We start from the raw sequence: 19,678 nt of genomic DNA, 5'->3' as shown, positions 1-19,678 counted from the left end.
TCGTTATTAGATGAAAAGATGGAGTGGAACAGGCTAAGAACTCTTTTGTGAATTTCTGCCTCTATGGGGAGCGCACCCAAGAGTAAGTATACTGCTGAAATTGCTGTCTGTGAGGGAAGAGCTTGTATTTGTCTCAAAAAATTCACGTGGAAATCTCTTAGCAACTTAATGTCCCCATTTTTTAGTGGCAGAACTTCCAGGCTGTAAAGTAGCCTTGGTAGAACGTATACTCTGTATATCATATAAGAAGTTTTAGGGTTTAATCCGTTTGTACCATGTACTCCAACGTTCATAAGAGAATAGGCTGTCCTTCTGGCTAAGCTAATTCTGGCCATGGATGTTTGTTTTATTTTGGTCTTTAATTGCTCTTATGATACCCAGATGTGTACCTTGAATAGCTGATGGCATGTTTTTATCATCGAGTTTGAATTGAACTTCACTCTTCGTTGTTTTTGAGTTACTATATTTATTAATTATAACGCTTTTGGTTGGATGGATCTTGTATCTATGTTTGTCTGAGTATCTTTTAGATGTATCTAGCATAGATTGCATTTCTTCTTCAGTTGATGACAAAAGTATAATATCATCTGCACAGGTTTGACATCCCGTAAAGTTTGTGCCGATGTACTGGCCCATACCATTCTCTTCAAGTTCTGTAAGTAGGTCGTTAATGTACAGTTTGTACAAATGGGTGGATAGAATTCCTCCTTGGCGGACTCCTTGCCGTACAGGGAAGCTGTTACTAAATCCGTTTTTCCATTTAACTTTAGAGGTAAGGTTGTTGTACATAATCTGGATCAATATTTTGGTCAAATAACTTGTCGAGAAGAGTATCATGATGAACAACATCAAATGCCTTTTGTGAGTCCAGAAGTCCAAAAATTAATTTAGATTTTTGATTTTTTGATATAAGTTCCGATTCAGAGACTAGTAGTGCTGCCATTGCTGGTGAGAGGCCACTTGTGAAGCCAAATTGTAATTCTGATTGTTTATCTAATTTCGGAAGTATTCTATTAAGGATAACATGTTCATAAATTTTTCCAATAATTGACGAGACGGTGATGCCTCTGTAGTTATCAAGTATACTAGTAGCATTAGCCGTTCCCATTTAAGGACGAGTAGTCAATCAATAAATGTGTTTAATTTTCACGGCTTCACTAATAAAATTGGCAAACATATTTTCATAAAAATAATGTTATGCTATTTTTATAGATACAAAGCAGCAGAATGTTGTATGGCGGTTTCAGTTGATGACAAAAGAACAGCACTGCATATAGCAGTGAATAATAACCAAGAACATATTGTGGAGTATTTACTGAAAGAGTGTAAACTGATAGAGGAAGCAGACACAGCTCAGGATAGGTACACTTTCTGTAAAACATATTACACATATACAAGCTATTCTATAATACAAACAAAGTCATTAGTAATGCATTTGTACAGTCGTGAATATTTAAACATTGTCAATTTTTAAATTTATATACAAAGACCGAGATCTTCATTTATCTGAAACATTCTATTGTTAAAAAGTTTCAAACTATTGTCCCATTGCTTTGACAAACTACTTCGTCTAATATATACTATTAGTATGTTGCCATTCAGATGGTTTTTTTTTTGTAATTTTGTCGTTCGGTTGCTGTTTCATGACATATAACCCACATGTCAATGTATCTGTAGTGAAAAAGAATAAAATACCATATTGTTACAAATTTTGTCGTATTCTAGTACAAAGACATATAACCCAAATTTCAATTTATTTATAATGAAAATGAATAAAATACTATAAATTGGATCACATTTTTAACGTATTATAGTACAAAGAAATATTTTGTTTCGGAAGTTAAAAGAACCCAGCAAAGACTTTTTCACTGCCAAACTGCTATCAACACGTTAGTTAAAATACGTTGGTCAAAATGCTATCAACAGCCGTTTTTTTCTGTGTTGTTTTTTGTGTACTGTTGTACGTCTTTTCGTCGTTTTTCCTTTTTTTGGCATGTCTTTATCTTTGTTTTTAACTTATGAGTTCGACACCATTTTGGTATCTTCCACCTCTCTTTTAAGAAATAAAACGTTATCTTTATTTTTTGGTTTACACTATCTATCAAACATAGAAATCTGTCCAAATATTCACGATCCAAAACGGTCTAAACATTTTACAATATCCGTTTTACAGTGAACAATTACATCACATCTTTATATGTTATGTATATAGGCTGTTATCTCACAGCATGCCTTCAAATACATTTTGAAATAGAAAACTATTCAAATAATAAATGTACAAAACGTTTGAAACTTTTAGAAAATGTTACATCATTAGCATTCTCTTCTTGAATAACGGTTGATGACAAAACATATTTTTTAACATCCACTGCTATTATCACAGAAAAGCAATACTGTTACTTAAGGTGGCTGGGTGGTATAAATATCTAATATAGGATTTGGCTAATACTTTTTATAAATGAGCTTCATCATATATTAAGTGGAAAATAAAAATAAAAAAATGGGTTCACCGTCTAGTTAAATTTTTTTTGAAGGGTTCAAGTTTATTGGTTCATTCAAGATTACTATAGAAATGATAGGGAAATGAATGCATAGCCATCTTTTTTGAAGAATTTCTCATGAAGCCTAATATAGGATTTTTTAATGTTTGTGTTTTTTCTGTTGCTGAAATAGTCTTTTTAAATAATAAAAAGTAAAATCAACAAGTCACCGTCTAGTTAAGACAAAAAATGTACATCATTAAAAATAATCAGCATTTTTTTAAAAAGGGAGATAACTCTGTCTTTTACACATTTTTTCTAATTTTGAAACCAGATATAGAGAGACCTGGTTATAAAAACTTGTTATACCCTCTATACATGTAAGACCATATATAATATATATAACATTTCCAAACAGTTGATTTGCATATTGGTTGCCATGGCAACCAGCAGTCAAAATGGAAAATCACTAATTTTTGGGATTTTTTAAAATTTTCAGTTCAATTCAATACCAAATTATTTGAAAAATGATCAGGCAGTATCTATTACAAAAGGGGTGTGTTTGTTTTTAGAACCTGCATATTTATATGGACTGTGGAATCCCTGAGGCAAATAGTTCTTAGTTTGTCTGCTCGTTCACTTGTTTAATATCACTGGTTTCAGTTGATAATTTTAGTATCTCTTGCTTGATTGTAATAAAACTTGCCTTTTTTATGAAACCTAGAGACTCACTCAGACACCTGACTTAAACTGATTTTTCAGTTTACAAGACAATCCCTCATCTGCAATAAATATCCCACCTCAGGGACCTCTAACATTAGTATTCCAATTTTGATGAAACTTTGCAAGTTATTTTTATCTTATTGGTGTTTTGTACATAAATCAGGCTGTTTTGACATCTTTGAATTGCCTTACATTTGTCATTTGGTTTTATAGCTTGCCAAACGGTATGGAGTTTGCTCATTGTTAAAGGCCATTTATCTCTTAACTTCTATCTCTTTTTGTCTCTGGTGGCAATCATACCCCGTATATCCCACCTTTTTATATATATTTGAAATTTTAAACACAATGCTGACAAATATAGCACACAGGACAGCTTCTATGTTTGTTGTATAATGGAATTATTACAGGAGCATATCTAAGTTTGACATAGACAAATTCTTCTTTTATTTCCTAGTACTTGTTTATGTATAAAAATTAACACATGAGATAGTTGAACCTGATACACCCGCCATATAATCCTTTTTTTATATCTGTCAATTCATCCGTTTTATGCTTTTGAAATTACATAATTACATAAAAAATTTCAGGCTAAATAGTGTGTTATTAGATTTGTATTAAATAGAAAATGTGTCTATAAGACACAGGATGTCCTGCCATTAAATGTAGGTCACAGTAATCAAATTGTTGATGACCTGTGTGGTATCATTAAAGAATACTCTAGTGATGATATATCACAATAGGTTTCTGTGAAATGAACCTAAACACAAGACTTAACCAAAGACACAAAAGCAATAAATGTAGGTCAAAGTGACTCAAGTAATGTATAGTACTACTAGCATTACTAGTATACAAGATGTCTGTGGAGAAAAAATATCACTGATATATTACCATTAGTTTCTGAGAAATAGAGATAAATGCAAAACTTTACTGGAAAGGGATGTACATACTTATGGACTGACAAAGGTATACTAGTATCAATCTATATAATCCATCCACATTTGTGGCAGGGCATAATAAAATCCAATCTTGGTAACTTTTCAAATAAATATAAATAACAACATGCAGTATTGTGACAATACTCATTTATGATCCAATTTCAGTTCCCATAAATTACTTATTTAGATTCAATAAATTCCCCCAAAAAGATAACTAATTTAAAAGTGTTGAATTGCATGGTTTGATTAGTAGCAGGCCAACTTCACAGGTTTATTCTATTCATATAACCTTATGATTTTCTTTTCAAAGTGTGCCAATTTTTAAAAATCCTGTTCTGTATAATCAGTTATGCAAATACCATTATTTTTAAGAGGTGGATTTAGGGGAGGTACTATATGGTTAATTCATAGCCTTTTTACATGTCCCACTTCAACCGTTGCCTAGTTTGGGAAGCCTTTTGCCCCTTTTTTCGAAATCCTAGAAACATATTTGTAACATTTTGTTACCTGCATTTCTTTCAGACAATACCTGGTAAATGAAAATATAAAAAAAAACACACTAGACTTGCACCTTCTAAATTAAATTTTTACTGGCCTTTTAAAGCTGACTATGTGGTATGGGCTTTGCGCATTGTCTAATGCGGTACAGTGACCTATTGTTGTTAATTTCTGTGTCATTTGTTCTTTTGTTTTATTGGATAGCATACCACATCTTTTTTTTTATATAATGTTCTACTTTTAGGCAAAAATATATATTAAAATCATAGAATATCTACCAGCTCTAACTCAAAGTATGGCCGTTCACTTCCCATATGTTAAAAATTACAAAAAATGTACATTCATTTGTATGTAATAAAGAAATTATAAAAGTAACGAATCAATGAAATAACGTGAATAACCTTTTACATTTTGCCACTTTGAAAATAATTATAAGAACTATTACATGTACCCCCCTTTTTCAATTCCAACTAATTTATAAGCATAGCCCGATTTGAATTAATCTATTTTTTCAATTCTGTTCATGAAAAGTGTACTGTTCTAGCAAAACACATACTGATATAACTTTATTAATTAAGACATTTGACATAAAATTTAACAAAGATAACACAATTTTAATACAACAGTAAATTGTTTGAAATATATAGTTTAATATGCACCTCACCTTATCCATGTTATCATTAAATAATCAACACAGTATGATATGTGCCAAGTTTTACATGAATAATCTACAGGAGGGACCCAGAATTTTAGAAAAAGAGGGTGGTGGGGTTACTGATGGATGGACAGACAGACAGACTGACAGAGTGCAAACCAAAAGTCCCATTCGACTCCGTCGGTAGGAGACTAATAATCTAAACTAACAACAGAGTAAATGAAAATTCTGTTTGCAAAAGAAACTCCTGCCTTTTTCCCCGAAAAGTCAAAAAGTCATTAATATTAATTTACTTATGGTGTCTGATGTAGACAACATTCTGTATGTATGTGCCTGTCCCAAGTCAGGAGCCTGTAATTCAGTGGTTGTCGTTTGTTGATGTGTCACATTTTTGTTATTGGTTCATTTTTTGTACATAAATTAGGCCGTTAGTTTTCTCGTTTGAATTGTTTTACATTTGTCATTCCGGGGCCTTTTATAGCTGACTTTATATATGCGGTATGGGCTTTGCTCATTGTTGAAGGTCGTACGGTGAACTATAGTTGTTTATTTCTGTGTCATTTGGTCTTGTGGAGAGTTGTCTCATTGGCAATCATACCACATCTTCTTTTTTATATATAACACAACTTCCAAGTTGCAAATAAATGGTGATTTAGTCAACACACCATGAATTACATTGTATTATCGATCTTAGTTGTAAGATTAACCATGTTAATGCGAAAACGACTCCTGGACCCTAAGTGGTCTGTAAAAAATGTGTCATAACATTCACCACAAGTACATTGCACAATGAGCATCACTCATTTTAGTGTGGGTATTGCTGTGTTTTTGCTTATTCCACATTGGTTACAGACAGTAGAGGGTTTACATCTGACAAAACATGTTTAACCTCGCTGAAATATTGTTTGCGCCTCACCCTGTCCCAAGTCGTGAAATTCTAGTCTTTTTTAGTCTTGTATGTATTTTAATTTTTGGTTCATTTATATGTTTTGGCGTTAAGTGTGACGTCCATTTTCCCTGGACAATACCTTATTGTTTAGGGGCTAGCTGGACCCAGCCTCCAGGGGCTGGATTTTCTCGCCGTGTTGAAGACCCATTATACCCATTGTGGCCACAGGTCATCTTTTGCTATTTGGTAGGATTGTTGTCCTGACATGTAATTTTCCCCGTTTCCATTCTCAATTTTATATAATTTATAATACACATTAATGTTTGTCCCTGTTTTTTGCTTTTTTTTCCCATTTCCGTTAAAAAATAACTTTCAAATGATTTTACGGTCGTGAATCATTCTTGTGCTGGGTTCATTCGAACACGATGTAAAATATATCTTCAATAAACGAAGGATCGCATCGGTAGAAACTTAAAGAAGAATTACTTACATTTATATTCCTTGTTTGTTTACAAAATATTACATACATTTTACGCATATTTCCGGGTCCTTTTCTAGTGTAAAACAAGTGTGAAACTGCTTCATAAGCTACTAAAATGAAGATCGTGTTCTAATATTTTCGATCTTTGTTTCAGTATTCATGAAAAGCAGCCCACGTGTTTGATTATTGTGATGTATCTTGTGTTTATCTTCTCACGCCGGCAAGAACATGCCATTGCCACAAAACGGAAGTGCATTTGCAACAATGTAAATAGCAATAAATTTGTTTGTAAAATTCTAGAATTACATTTTCGATAACAACATTCTTTTGTTATATATTTAAATCAAATAGATTATTTATAATAATCAAAATTAATTATTATTGACAATTACGACAATAGGATGACTTGCGATATCGATGCGCAATTTCCTGCGCAGTTGGCGCGAAAATTTGAACCCGCGAGCCCCCTTAATTATAATAATCCGAACAGTTACTGTATATACTTTCAATATAATATTCAAGTTAGCATTTCCGTACTCATATTATCAATCAAATTACACCTTTTAGAGATGAAGTGTAGCAGTATAAGCTCCTGAAAGTGTTTTGTTAAAAAAAGTTTGTTGTTTGGGCAATTAAATGTAACATTGACAACTAACTTTAATTACATGTACCACATGACCTACAACCGATTGCAAAAAACACAGTCCTCTGTACACACTTTAACCTTTAAATAGTCTTCGTACTTTAAATGGTCTTTTCATTCGCAGAAGCTTATCATTTTTACACATTTTTGTTAATAGCTGGTATATCAGATCATTTCAAAGATGCATTCTATACAAATTTCTAATGGAACAATGACAAGAAATTCCAACAACCATGGTGTTTTAGATATATAAAAGAAGATGAGGTATGATTGCCAATGCGACAACTCTCCACAAGAGACCAAATGACACAGAAATTAACAGCTAAAAGTCACCATATGACCTTCAACAATGAGCAAAGCCCATACCGCATAGTAAGCTATAAATCACAAATGTAAAACTACTCAAACGAGAAAACTAACGGCCTAATCAATGTACAAACAAATGAACAAAAACAAACGTGTAGCACAGCAACAAACGACAACCACTGAATTACAGGCTCCTGACGTGGGACAGGTACATACATACCGAATGTGGCGGGGTTAAGGTTAATCAATGAGTTGGGTTTACTCTCGTATTAAACCATGCCTCTCATATGCTCATTTTCGTACATTTTTCAAAACAATATCTGAATACTTATTGTCCAGATGCTTGTGTATTTCTAATACGTTCGCTCGTTTTCATCAGTTTTTTTATTATAACCCTCCTGAAAATATCATTCTATTTTTTTATCAATAAATTGATATAATTTAATGAAAATTTATTTGCAAAATGTCATATGTTTTGGTGTCAGTTTGCCGCAACGTCGTTTTGCAATCGGTTGTAGGTCATTCAGTACATGTTATTAATGTTACTTGTTAAATTTTACATGTAAAATCTTTGTCTTTAATTTCATCAACTTTAACCGGTATTGCTTAAGCAAGAAGTGCCGAGGAGCCTATATAAGATCATGAAATTTAATTGGTGACAACAAACCATTCGTCATTTGTTTGTCATACATTAAGCAATTCGACTGCACAATATGGGTTTTGATTTAAGAAGAATGCAGTATTGTTACCTATAACTCCCTTAATCCACGATATTTGAACTCTCTTGGATACCTGTGTCATTGCTAATAATACCACATCTTCTTTTTTTATGGTCTACAGTTACCGAAATCTATGTTTAAATGCTTCTGATACCTATTGGTTGTTTGAAAGAAGACGGACGATAGTTTACACTATTGTTAGTTTTGTTTATTTTATAAATGTTTTAGGTCTGGTATAACACCGTTTAAGGCAGCCATGGTAGGAGGAAGAGACCATATACTTCAAATATTTCTTAAATATTGTCCGGTAAGAAACAGTAAGAATTATACATTTCTGAAACTGTTCAAATGAGAAGACAGTAGTTTACTGATGTTTCAAAACCGTATAGTTGTATGTTTTTTTTAGTTTGGTAATAATTATGAAAGAGAGGTTAGTCAGAAAAAACATTTGTATCAAAATTTCTAGACTGATTGATAGAATAATCGTCCCTTTATAATTCTTTACTCACAGAATTTACCATAATCAGTACTACATATATATATATATATATATATATATATATATATATATATATATATATATATATATGTTTCTTTTTCGATTCGAATATCTGTTTTTTGGGGTTTTTTTTTGTAATCGGTGTCTTATTGAAGTAGATTAACCATGTCCTTCTTTGCAATTACTAAATCTGTTTAAATACCAGTAATTGACAACATAATATGTTTCTAACATCTGAAAATGACATAAAATATACTCTTACGTTATTTCAAATAATCTCAGTCGGAGGTTAAGCGCTTATTTTATTTGTTGTCCCCGCAGATAAAGCCCCAAACAACATCGTTTTTGTGTGTAAATATCATTACATAAAATAAATGCTTGATAAATGAATTAGTTATTGACAATTCATTTGGAAACTCAACATATACCCTCACGACACTTACCAAAGAGGAAATCCTGGATAATCAAAGGTCTGTTCTATGTTCCTTTGGAATTTCAACCAAAGATGAAGAACTGGATCTTCCATCACTTTATTGGATACCTAAACTACATAAGTGTCCTTACAAACAACGATATATTGCTGGGTCTTCCAAGTTCTTCACGAAACCTCTTTCTAAATTATTAACATCTATTTCATCAGCAATCAAATCCGGGCTCCAAAGTTATTGTGAAACTGCCTATTCTAGAGGTGGCGTGAATCAGATGTGGAAACTAAAAAATTCCAAAGATCTTTTAGAGTACATACAATCTAAGACTCGCTCATCTTGCAATAGTATTAAAACATTTGACTTTTCTACACTTTACACAAGTATTCCCCATTCCAAACAAAAAGACAAATTGAAAGAGTTGGTATTACTTTGTTCCATTAAAAAGAATGGCGAACGTAGATACAAGTATCTTTTCTTGGGGAGGGATAAATCCTACTTTGTAAAGAATCACTCTGATTCAAACAAAAAATTCTCTGAAACTGACATTATCAAGATGCTTGATTTCTTAATTGACAACATATTTGTTACGTTTGGAGGACGTGTTTTTCAACAGACTGTCGGAATTCCAATGGGAATCAATTGTACCCCTCTTCTTGCCGACTTGCTTTTCTTTATTATTTTGAGGCTGACTTCATACAGGAACTACTTAGGAAGAAAGATAAGAAGTTAGCAATATCCTTTAACTTTACGTTCCGCTATATAGATGATGTTCTCTCACTAAATAATACAAAATTTGGTGACTATGTTGAACGAATCTATCCCATCGAACTAGAGATAAAGGATACTACATATACAGCTAATTCTGCCTCATATCTTGACTTACATTTAGAAATTGACAATGAGGGTCGGTTGAAAACAAAACTTTACGACAAAAGAGATGATTTCAGCTTCCCAATTGTGAACTTTCCATTTCTATGTAGCATCATTCCAGCAGCGCCTGCATACGGAGTATATATCTCCCAATTGATACGATATTCCCGGGCTTGTATCTCCTATCATGATTTCCTTGATAGAGGATGGCTGCTCACAAGGAAGCTATTAAACCAAGAGTTCCAAATGGTGAAGTTGAAATCATCCCTTCGTACATTTTACGGACGCAATCACGAGTTGGTTGATCGTTATGGAATAATCGTTTCACAAATGATATCGGATATGTTCCTTATGTCGTAACTACAATACCCTTCCCTTTTCACGAATGTAACCTACCGAATTAGACTATTTACCGGATTTTTAATAACATAAGCAACGCGACGGGTGCCACATGTGGAGCAGGATCTGCTTACCCATCCGTAGCACCTGAGATCACCCCCAGTTGTGGTGGGGTTCGTGTTGCTTAGTCCTTAGTTTTCTATGTTGTGTCATCTGTACTATTATTTGTCTGTTTGTCTTTTTATTTTTGGCCATGGCGTTGTCAGTTTGTTTTTAAACTATGAGTTTGACTGTCCCTCTGGTATCTTTTGTCCCTCTTTTATTCTAGATAAAGGTATATGATTCAATTTATTTTAGACATATTTTTCTCTAACTATTTTAATTGTTGTTGATTTTTTGTCAAAAGTTCTATGAGAAAGAATATCTAATTACTTTCTATTTGTCATTTTTAGGACTTACCGAATCCAACAACTAATGAAGAAATAAAAAATGCCATCTTTATGGCTAGTAAAAATGGTGACGTACAAAGACTTAAAAGGTAAGAAAATACATCTTTCGCTTTTAATTTTTATCCTTACACCAATCCCATTACTTTCATGGTTTTCAATCATGAGAGAGACTTTTAAAGTTCAATGACATTCTGTTAGATCGTTCCAATTAGCACACACAAACCTACTGGTAATGATATGTTGACATCAGAAACAAGGAAAAAACAAATATCAAATTTCCCGTCAAGTCAATTGTACAAAGAACGTTAGGTAAGTGATGGATGTAGGCGAAGACAATATCATGCAATAAGAAATGCATCTTAATGTTTATGCAAATGAATGATTCCATCGTTAACAAGTGCGTCATTTACGAAAGAAGAGATTTGAAAACAAAATAACAAATCTTTCTATCTTTTGTTTTGTTTTTATATCATACAGAACGATGATTTTCTCCCTTTTGTATACTTCATATAAAATATTTACAGCAATCCTTATTACAAGTCATTTGAAATGCCATGTTTATAATATAGTACGTCATACGCGCGTTTCGTTTACATAAGACTCACCATTGTGTAGGTCAAAGTTTAGCGAAGAAAATTTACACCGAAAATTGCGAAATGTTGTACCAAATACTGCAGAAGAACGACCATAATTTTACCTTTCATACACCATGTACACGGTATATAGGCGCCCCTTCCATGTTCAATGAATCATCAACAATTAGGGTCTTACTTAAATAACCATTCAGGTATTGAGATGACTCAATCGTGGTTCATTTATACGGTGATTCATACAAATAGTAAGATCTACTCTACAATATTCTATAAATAAAGACAACTGTAGTGTACTGCTGTTCAATATTCATAATTCCATTAAGCCAAAACAAATCCGGGTAATAAACTAAAACTGTGGGAAACACATCAACTATAAGAGAAAACAGAAACACTAAACTACAAAAACTACATACGAATACAAAAACACATCGGCGAGTAGGGTGCACAATTAGGTCCCATTGAAATAACGACTGTCTGTTGAAATATTATTCCTCCAAACTCAACAAATATGTTGTCAATCAAAAAGTCCAGCATTTTGATAATATCATCTTCAGTGTATTTTCTGACGGAATCAGTGTGGTTCTTCACAAAATAAAAATCATTATAACTCAAAACAAGAAATTAATATTTACGATTCCAATTTTTATAGAAAATGTTCTGTTTAATGAGATGGCGAAGTCGATCTTTCAATTGCGTATGGAGAATAGTTGTTTGAAGCGTAGAAAAAAACAAAGGTCTTAATGCTGCTGCAAAATTTCAAAGATTGTGATCTGCGATTTAGCAGTAGATCTTTAGAATTTTGAAGAATACACATCTTATTGATACCACTTGTTCAATATATTTCATCACCATATTTCTGAAGGCCACATTTTACTGTAGAAAAAAAAAAGAAACGTACGTAGTTAGCACTTTAGAAAGATGTTTAGGCGAACATCTTGATGATCCAGCTATGTATCGTTCTTTATACGGAGTTTAGTGAGCAACCATCACAATCATCACAATTTGCCATTTATTAACAAATATTTAAATTCTTCTATTCTGCAATTTATATTAATCCAAATCATGAATTGAAATACCGACTACATCTGCTCATCAAACACTGTGTTTTCTACAAAAAGTTGACGCATAAAATCTTTTCTCTTCTGGAAATGTGTCTTATTGGTAAAACATACCATTTTTTCTTCTTTGAAGATTAAAACAAAGTTCTTGTTTAGTGCCACGTAAAATCTACTTAATTTAGACCCCGCTAGTTCAAAGTTTGGGTAAACTAATTACAATATCATTAGAACGGACCTTCTGATTGAGGACATATTTGTGAAGTTTGGTGGACTGGTGTATTAAATAAAGTCTTATTAAATATTCAGGTCGGTACTTGTTGTGCACTATATTGACGACTACCTTATTGGTCGATATAAAGAAAAACCATACATTGTCTCGAAATATAAATTTTATTTGTACAAGGCTTAGAAACAGGTAAAAAGCAATACTGTGTCGAGCATTTTTACCTGTTTTGAGCCTAGTACAAATAAAATGTATGTATTGTTATTCTTTATATACTGCAACTCCTATAACTGTTCCAAATGAAATATTGAGGGTAAAAACCATCAATTTTTAATTTAAAGCGGATAACGTAATATTCCCGCGAATCTGTATGTTTAAAGTCAAATGAAACGAGTGACTGGTAAAAAAATAGTGTTAATCAAATTCTTAAACCAATGCATACATATATCATAAACTTAAAATATTTCATTCGGTCAGTGTAGTTGTGGAAATATGGCAGCTAATTAATGGTCGTGTTTTGAATCCGAAGTTAACCGATTGTCACCTTTGTAAACAATCAACAAAGAAGCATGGGTATTGAGGTAAGCACGTGTATAACATGTACAATAAGATATAGTTTATTTCGATGACGTAGCGATGTTTACGTTTGTTGAATCTCTCTGCCAATTTGGTTATCACCTTCGCGCTTGCGTATTGCGATCACCTGATTTTTACGAGAAAGGTCACGCGGAGGTAACTGCATACGGAAAACATGTCGGCGAATTGTTGTCTGGGAAGCCAATAATTAAAAAAAGTAAATTTTCTCTAACATTGAACAAGTTAAGGAATTTTCTTCAGACAAAGCATATTTACATAAGTTTAAAAATAAAAACTAACTATTTAGTTATAAAAAAACATATGCATCAATTTTTTTTAATTTGAAGATATATATGACTTTAATTGACGTCATAAATAAAACTCTACTGAAACAGGTTTTCAACGTCATAAACAAGGCGATATACGGTCAGTGACTGTATTTCTCATATGAATATACGGTCAATGCAATTGGACTCCGCAAATATCACAGCTGCAGTATATACTTTTTTTATACTCACATGAAGTTTAATTCATATAAAGCCTTTGAAAAGACAAACAAACATATAAACTTAGAAGAGCTATATGTCAAATAGAAAACAAAAAATAACAGCACTGAATCTAAGCCTATCATTTCACCTGCAGTGCTATTAAGAAAATCACGCTAAATGTAACTCGAAAACAGACTTATGTAGAAAAGCAAATAAAATCGGCACTACATATGTTTTACATTCACGGTGACGAATTGGTGGAGAGACTCTATGTTTTTGTGTCCGTAAGGACTCTTATCGTGCTTTTAAATATTAAGGCGGTACATAACACCTAAGAAGGGCAAATTTTACTCATAATCTGTGTCATTGCAGCGTTTCAAAATGAAGCAATATGCAAGAATTTTAAAGATCCAGATCAGAATGTTTACTTTGTTGATAAGAGCAGATGTAAATCTACTGTTATTAGTTTTGTCTCTGAATCCATTTATAGTTACACATTTTCCATAAATGAATCTTAACAAACCAAACAGAAAAATTTAAAAGTAAAATAAATTTAAACAAGAAGCAGGATTTTAGATTTTTTCAAATGGGAAAATGAAGGGAAACAGAAGGACCCCAGACGTACTTTGGCATCTTTATTGACTTTAATGACCCTACAACTATACTCATTACTACATTGATACAGCAGCAAAGATAGAGGTAACTAATCATCTACTTTATGGGAAATCACAGTCCTAGGTTTTGGGGAGAAGAATAGTTGAGCTAGACGGCAGTCCTGCTTGCATCAAGAATGTAATATTGTATTTGCAAGTCCCCTCTCCTCCTATCAGTAGGGGGAAAGTTATTTGGGCTAAGCGACCTCCCTTACTCATAGAAAGGAAAAATTGGCTCACGAAAGAGAAATAATCTCGTGCGTTCTATAACAAAACCAAAAAGTATGCCTGTTCTGTCTTAAAACTTCTATGAAATATTCAGAATGAATCCATTCAGAAATCTGAGTATCTAATTGCTATAGTCAGTCTGACTCTATTTTTGGTTAATACGACTCATTGTTATGTCATCAGAAATAAGAAAATGCCTACCAATAAAATTATAACCAAAAAAATCAATAAACCAAGGACAATTCTGCTTCTATTCGTACCAAATTAATTTCAATCAAACCAGAATTGACTCCACGATTCTTTTTTGAAAACTGTACTTTTTAAATGAAATACACTTGGTAGTGTAAAAATGTATGTTACGAATAATTCATATATGACATGTGAATGTGTGTGTTGAAAAACGCTGGCATGTTCGTTTTTATGCAATGGAAAATTTTAGGACATGATTTATATCTATATAAAAGAAGTATGAAGATACCAAGGTGATAATCAACCACTAGTGTATCATTTACAAGTTGAGCGACAAAGACAACAACAACAAAAAACCATCTGATTCAGTCCACAAAACAATACCCAGAAACTTAGAATTGAGCACTCTATAATTTATCTCAATAAGAAAAAACTATGGCATTCAACTCTTAGTTTTCAACCTTTATCCTGACAGATGTAGAAAATAAACAGGTGACTGCAATTTTTGTGAAAGATAAAACCTTAATTTAGAACCATGCTTGAAACTGAAACTACACATGTATGATAAAAATATGACATGTTATTTTTGCTTTATCAAATTCTAATTTGAAGGGATAGCGAAATTTGTTTTCTTTTATTGTGATTTTGTGTATTTTTCCGAAGTAGTGAATGCAATTTTGAAGTAAAGTTTTTCTTCTCAAGTCTCAATTCAAGAGTATGACTGAATAGAGTATAAAAGAGGGGCGAACGATACTAGAGGGCCTCCAAACTCATAGATCGAAAACAAACTGACAACCCCATGGCTACAAAAGAAAAGTATAAGAGGTCAAAAGAAATAATGTGACACTTCTAACTGCAATTTGATATTTGGTGGAATGAGAGGTGAAATGGGTAAAGACTCTTACATGTCTTGTCTTTTTATTTTTGGCCATGGCGTTGTCAGTTTGTTTTCGATCTATGAGTTTGACTGTCCCTCTGGTATCTTTTGTCCCTCTTTTACATTTTGATAGCATTTTAAAGAATGATTTGTTTTAATCTAAAAACCAGTTGTTTCCAATTTGCATAACCTCTGCAGTAACACTATCAAATTCTATGTTTACCGATCTTGATTATACATAATGATCTTGCAAGGTCAGCTCTATTCTATCACCTAGTTCAAATTTTCAGGGACATTGGTTCTTTGCACCAATGGATTCGTCGTTTATTTTTTTTTTTAGATCTGTGGACCAAAAAAATATAGAAAATCTTGATAATGTAAAAAATATCTGCCGATAAGATTTTTCCTATGTATCCTTTGTATTTTTGACGTCTCACGCTGTTAATTTCATCATCTCGTATCTCAAAAACAAAAAAGGTTACTACCTATTTTATTTTATTATTGGTGTACTTTTACAAGCATAATACGTATGTGAAACTTAATAACAACAAGGTCTTTTTTTAATGTAACTACTTGTATTTTGTGTCTTGATAACAGATACTTTCCTATGCATGGAATTTGATGATATATCATAATGTGTGTTGTATAATCGATTTGAATAGCTCATTAGAGCTTGTGCAATAAGTATTTGTTTACTAAATATTGACTCTTAACAAAACTTTGAATTCAATTCAATTGAATTATCAAGCCAAATATCTCAGGCCTATGTAGAAAAAACAAGTCATTACCTGCTAAAGTGTTACTTGCAAAAACTACAGTTATAGTCCTCGTGGTCAACATGAAGGTCATATTGTACGGGGGTACACCACCTCATGATGATACATCCACATGCCAACGATGTAAGGCCTAGGTCAAAAGACAAAGAAATTATGGCCTTGTCGTGTTTCTTGCAAAAAATACATTAAGTTGACCTTGAGGTCAATTTTGAAGGTCATATGAAGGTCATCATGATACAAGACATTTAACCTCATGATGATACTTTGACATGACAAATATCTAAGGCCTAGATCAAAAGACAAAAAAGTTATGGCCAGTATGTACTATCAGAATGGATCTTTCTCTTATTCATTGAGCCAATTTGAGGGTAGGGGCATATTTTAAACTATAATAGACAAAAATCTAGTGGTAAAATCTTTTAAAATGTTAGCAAGAATAACAGACTGATATAGCACTCCAAATGGTTAGTTTTTTTTTTAAATTAAACGACTCAATCAAAAAAGAAATCTTCTTCAAATACTGGACCCATCTGATTCACTTTTGGGTGCTGAATCTGACACCCCCATTTTTTTTATTTCGGACAAAAATTTAAATCCAGAATAAAAACTTACCAGTTAAGGGTATCGGTGAATTAAAATTCGTCTCCGTGATCACTATAAACTATGCTATTGTCAATTTAGGGTTAATTTTTTTTAAATATTAGCATATATACCCCTATATCCATATTTCTAAAAATTCAAAGCTTTGCCGATATTAGCATGTAAAAATGCCATATTTGATTTAAAATTTTTATAAGATGTTTATTCAAGTCTAGTGTATCAATGAGAGAAAAACAAGACAAAATAAACGACAGTTTTTTTTATAGTGTTGGGTACCCCATTAAGATGCATGTACACTCCTCTAATCTGTAATTTTACCGATTGTGTCCTATTCCCGATTGTGACAATTTGATAGAGTGTATATTTCAAAAGCGAATGATGTATGCATAGCAGGAGATGCTTATACATTTAAAGTTCATGCGATTCCCTCTGTTTTTGTTATTACTTTGATGTGTATCTTTATAATCGAGTTATGATATTTGAACATCGGTTAACTACCGTAGCTTATTTTCGACAAAAAAACATATGCTAAAATTCTTGTGGGGTAGAACTGTTTTAAAACTGTTCAGACAGTTTCTATAACAGATTATTCGGAAAATTCCAAAAAGAAGATTCAAGCTGATCCCAACTGTTATATCTACGACTGTATTGTGTGTTTTTTTTTTTTATCATAGTCGAAATACTTTTTTACTTTTACTTATGATCTTTGGCCTGTTTTTTTTTTGTTGGTATCTGCTTGTCTTATGATCGACTAATTACTAATTGTTTATTGGTGTCAAACGCTACTTTCTGATCTTTGAGGTCATTTTGTATTGCTTGCAGAAGCCGAAATGCCTGATGAGGATCTCTGATGTATATACCTAAACCACTATTGCTGCACTAATCATGATTTAAATTTCAAATTTACGACAGAAGTTGATCAATTATATACAAAACCTGCTTATACTGTCCCAGATTTAGGGGCGGGTTTGGCGCCAACAAACTAGTTTAACATCGCCACATTCTGTATGTGCCTGTCCCAAGTCAGGAGCCTTTAATTCAGTTGTTGTCGTTTGTTGCTGTGAATCATATTTGTTTTTCGTTCATTATTTTGTACATTAATTATTAGTTTTTTCGTTTGAATTGTTTTACATTCGTCATTTCAGGTCCTTTCATATATATGAGTTTAGACATCTACGCTTTAAAAAAATGTGTTGTGTAAAACGTCGAATTAGTACTTCAGGATAGTTACACTTAAAGATAAGCATTGAATTTAGGATCTAGCACCAACTTATAATCTGACAAACAATAATATGAACATATGGAGACAATGTTTCTAATTTGAAAAGCTTGTGTCTAATCTTTTTGAATCTTTGAACGATAAGATGTGTTGTAACTAACAAGTTCTTGTGTGTTTGTCAATGAGACAATAGCCCAACGGTAACTTCCACAACAGGCAACAAACAGACTTCAACAAAAGACTCGGGCTTAGAATCAATAAAATGATAACAAATTATGAGAACTAATAAAAGCAGCAAATTAAGTTTTATACACCTTGATTTTGTGATATATTTTTTAAGATACAACCAGAAAGGCTACAATATGAAGATATCAGATAACGGCAAAGAAACAGCACTGCATATAGCAGTGAATAATAACCAAGAACAAGTTGTGGAGTTTTTACTGAAAGATTGTAATCTGATAGATGAAGCAGACACAGCTGAGGATAGGTACACTTTCTTTGAAATATATTTAAATTGGTTGTCAAACATTTAACTTCGTAACGAAATTTTTTTTTCTGTATATAGTTTATGATTAATACTGGTTCTTTGTAATTATTTAAACTTTAACATATGGAAAGTGGCACACTTGGTCTTGGATTTTCTTCAAACTTCACATACTTACTGAACTTGACAAATGAAACAAAGAATGACAAAAATTTGGTTGCTTTGCACATCGTTTTCCTTAGAATCTGTCTATTTTTAACCTTACTGGATTTCCATAATTTTGATTTGCAAAAAGCCTTTTTCAATATAATATTTCATAAAATAAATAAGTGAAATAAAACTTTTGTATTAATTCCTGATGGTTCTTACCACTAAACATGTATACAAACAAACCTATACATTTTTGTAACAGTGTCTATGTTCACAAAAAATGGTCCATAATACTCCACTCCAATAAATGATTCGTTCATTGTTGAAGACCCTATATCAACTGTCAAGATGAAGAACAGGAATAAAAGCCCTGTTCGTTGATATTTTTTTATTTTTTCTATGTATTGTGTGCGATTTTGTCCCATTTACATTTACTTCATATCCTTTTATTTTCTACTGACTCATTTAATTGTTTCTTTGGTAGTGGAGGCATTAATGACAATCTATATGGTCCAGCTTCATAACGCTTGCAGATTGTATTTCTCAAACCTCTTTTCACTGCATATTATCCTTGTGGAGTCCAGTAGGTTTGTCGCATTATTGATAAAGTTTGTAATACACCAACATTAAAATATTTTCTGTGCATG

The 19,678-nt window shown here is 32.4% G+C and overlaps 1 protein-coding gene across 1 annotated transcript in view; it reads left to right on the top strand.

Annotated features, from left to right (window-relative positions):
• LOC127726238 (alpha-latroinsectotoxin-Lt1a-like) overlaps positions 1 to 19,678 on the top strand; it is a 235,827-nt gene that overhangs the window by 180,277 nt on the left and 35,872 nt on the right. Inside the window, exons 21-24 of the mRNA XM_052233545.1 lie at positions 1,213 to 1,362; positions 8,558 to 8,636; positions 10,918 to 11,003; positions 18,735 to 18,884. Of these exons, the coding sequence (XP_052089505.1) occupies positions 1,213 to 1,362; positions 8,558 to 8,636; positions 10,918 to 11,003; positions 18,735 to 18,884 (465 nt within the window). The remainder of the gene's footprint in view (positions 1 to 1,212; positions 1,363 to 8,557; positions 8,637 to 10,917; positions 11,004 to 18,734; positions 18,885 to 19,678) is intronic.

This window comes from Mytilus californianus, unplaced genomic scaffold (assembly GCF_021869535.1).
Source record: "Mytilus californianus isolate M0D057914Y unplaced genomic scaffold, xbMytCali1.0.p SCAF_17, whole genome shotgun sequence".
Classification (NCBI taxonomy): Eukaryota; Metazoa; Mollusca; class Bivalvia; order Mytilida; family Mytilidae; genus Mytilus; species Mytilus californianus.
This window is presented reverse-complemented; position numbering and strand designations above follow the sequence as displayed.